General features: G+C 53.5%; 1 protein-coding gene across 1 annotated transcript in view; it reads right to left on the bottom strand.

The window, feature by feature from the left end:
* Window positions 1–2,207: 2,207 nt before the first annotated feature.
* LOC114072685 (nuclear receptor coactivator 1-like) overlaps window positions 2,208–2,378 on the bottom strand; it is a gene marked incomplete at its 5' end in the record, with an annotated part of 2,905 nt that continues 2,734 nt past the window's right edge. The window contains one exon of the mRNA XM_027910550.1: window positions 2,208–2,374. Coding sequence (XP_027766351.1) covers window positions 2,208–2,374 — 167 coding nt within the window. The remainder of the gene's footprint in view (window positions 2,375–2,378) is intronic.

The raw sequence follows: 2,378 nt of genomic DNA, 5'->3' as shown, positions 1-2,378 counted from the left end.
CTGGATCCAACCCTGGATCCAACCCTGGAATCCAACCCTGGATCCAACCCTGGATCCAACTCTGGATCCAACCCTGGATCCAACCCTGGAATCCAAGCCTGGATCCAACCCTGGATCCAATCCTGGAATCCAACCCCGGATCCCACCCCGGATCCAACCCTGGATCCAACCCCGGATCCAACCCTGGATCCAATCCTGAATCCAACCCTGGATCCCACCCCGGATCCAACCCTGGATCCAACCCTGGATCCAACCCTGGATCCAACCTGGCCCGCGGTGCTGATGGAACATCCAGAGTGTCCCGAAAAACCTGCAGGGATGGGGGATCCAGCCCTGCCAGCCCCTTTCCAGGTGGGAATCGTTCCCAAGATCCCACCGGAATCTCGAGGTTGTTCCCTCTCCCTCCCGGCCCTTCTTTCCTGGGAATTGGGGGATCCAGGAATCCGGGAAAATTCCTGACGGGGGGTTCTGGAATGCTGGGACAGTGCCAGGATGGGACAGAATCCTCAGGGATGGCTCAGGGTGGGAAAATCCCTCCGGAATTCCGGAGTCCAACCATTGCCAGCACTGCCAGGAATCCCCCAAGGGCCACATCCCCAGGGATGGATTGGGAATCCCTGCAGGGATTGATTGGGAATCCCCCCCTGCCCTGGGAAGTTCATTCCAGCCCTTTCCAGGCGGGAATTGTTCCCGATATCCCACCTGGCCCAGCTGGAGGTCGTTCCCTCTCCCTCCCTGGATCCCCTCGGGATGCATTCCCAGTTCCCCGATCCCTGCATCCCAAGATCCATCGCCGGAGCAATCCCAGAGGATCCAGCTTGGCCAGGCCCCAAAATCAGGGATGCACCAGCTTTGCCTCGGGAATGACGGAGCTTTTTCCATCCAGGGCAGGATTTTCAGGGATTTGGGGGATTCCAGGGAAGTGGCAAATCCGGCTGGAGCGACCAGACCCGCTGGAAATGTTTCATCCAGGATTTCCTGGTTTTCCTGGAGTCTCAATTGTTTTATCCAGGATTTTTCTTTTCCTGGAACCTCAAATATTCCATCCAGGATTTCCTGGTTTTCCTGGAATCTAAATTGTTTTATCCAGGATTTCCTGGAGCTTAAAATATCCCATCCAGGATTTTGTTTTCCTGGAATCTCAAATATTCCATCCAGGATTTCCTGGTTTTCTTGGAATCCCAGAAGTTTCCTCCAGGATTATTTTTTCCTGGAGTCTCAAATATTCCATCCAGGATTTCCTGGTGTCTCAATTGTTTTATCCAGGATTTTTCTTTTCCTGGAGTCTCAAACATTCCACCCAGGATTTCCTGGAGTCTAAAAAAAAAAGGGGGAAAAAAGCAGGAAAAAAAAGCAGGAAAAAAGGACAGATCCGGCAGCTGCCACTTCCCTCATTCCCAATCCTGTTATTCCCAAAAAAAAAAAAAACCCAGCAAAGCCCACCTGGATCCTTCCCCCACAACCTGGCAAGAGGTTCGGGAAGCTCCAAGGTGGGAATTCCCCGTTCCCGCCGGGAATTCACCTGCAATTTTCCCGTGAAATCCCCCCATCGGCCGGGACGATTTTCGGGAATTCCAGCAGGAAAACGCTCCTCAAAAATTCCCTGGGATGGGGGTTGTTTTATTTTAAGGGCCCTTCTGGTCGGTGCCGGGTTTTTCCATGGATATTCCATAACCCGGGAAGGGGAGGCGGGAGGAGAAATCAGGGAATGATCCCTCAGGATCAACGGGATCCAAACACGGAATTCCCAAGCGCGGGATGGATTCCGGTTGGATGACGGGAAGGGAAATTCCCGAGGTTCTCCCTGCAGAATCCGCGGATTTGCGCTCATGGATCCACCAGAAAAATTTCTCCCGGGAAAACTCATCCCCAAAAAAAACCCCAAACCAACTCCAGTTCGTTAATTCCAACGGGAATTCCGTCGGGTCTCGGAATGCGGTCCCTCGGGAAGCGCTTCCCTGTGGAACAACCTGCCATTCCCAACCCCCAAATCCCTGGAAAACCCCCCCCCACCCCCACGCCAGGAAAGGATTTCCAAGGAAATCCCGCTCCCAGACGGCTCCTCCTCGCCCTCCCTGTTTTCCCGAGGGCAAAATTCCAACCCTCTGGAATCTCCTGCTGGAATCCCCCTCCCGTTTTAATCCCGGTTTAAACCCTCGGTTCAGCCTCGTTTTTCCCAAGGAATTCCTTAAAAAAAATAAATCCCTTTATCCGTGAGGAAAACCAGCGTTGGGAAGGGAGGGGGAGGGGGGGGGGAAATTCCCAAGGGAAATTCCAACCTCCAGGAGAAGAGGTCCCAGGGATTCCTTCTCGATCACCCCTTGGCTGCTGGAGGAGATGTCGGATTTCTGCACTTCGTCATCCGCCGTTTTCTCTGG

This window comes from Empidonax traillii, unplaced genomic scaffold (assembly GCF_003031625.1).
Source record: "Empidonax traillii isolate 1590-97213 ecotype Southwest subspecies unplaced genomic scaffold, ASM303162v1 scaffold3718:size11359, whole genome shotgun sequence".
Taxonomy (NCBI): Eukaryota; Metazoa; Chordata; class Aves; order Passeriformes; family Tyrannidae; genus Empidonax; species Empidonax traillii.
The sequence above is the reverse complement of the archived record's forward strand: the minus strand, read 5'-3'. Positions and strand labels throughout refer to the sequence as shown.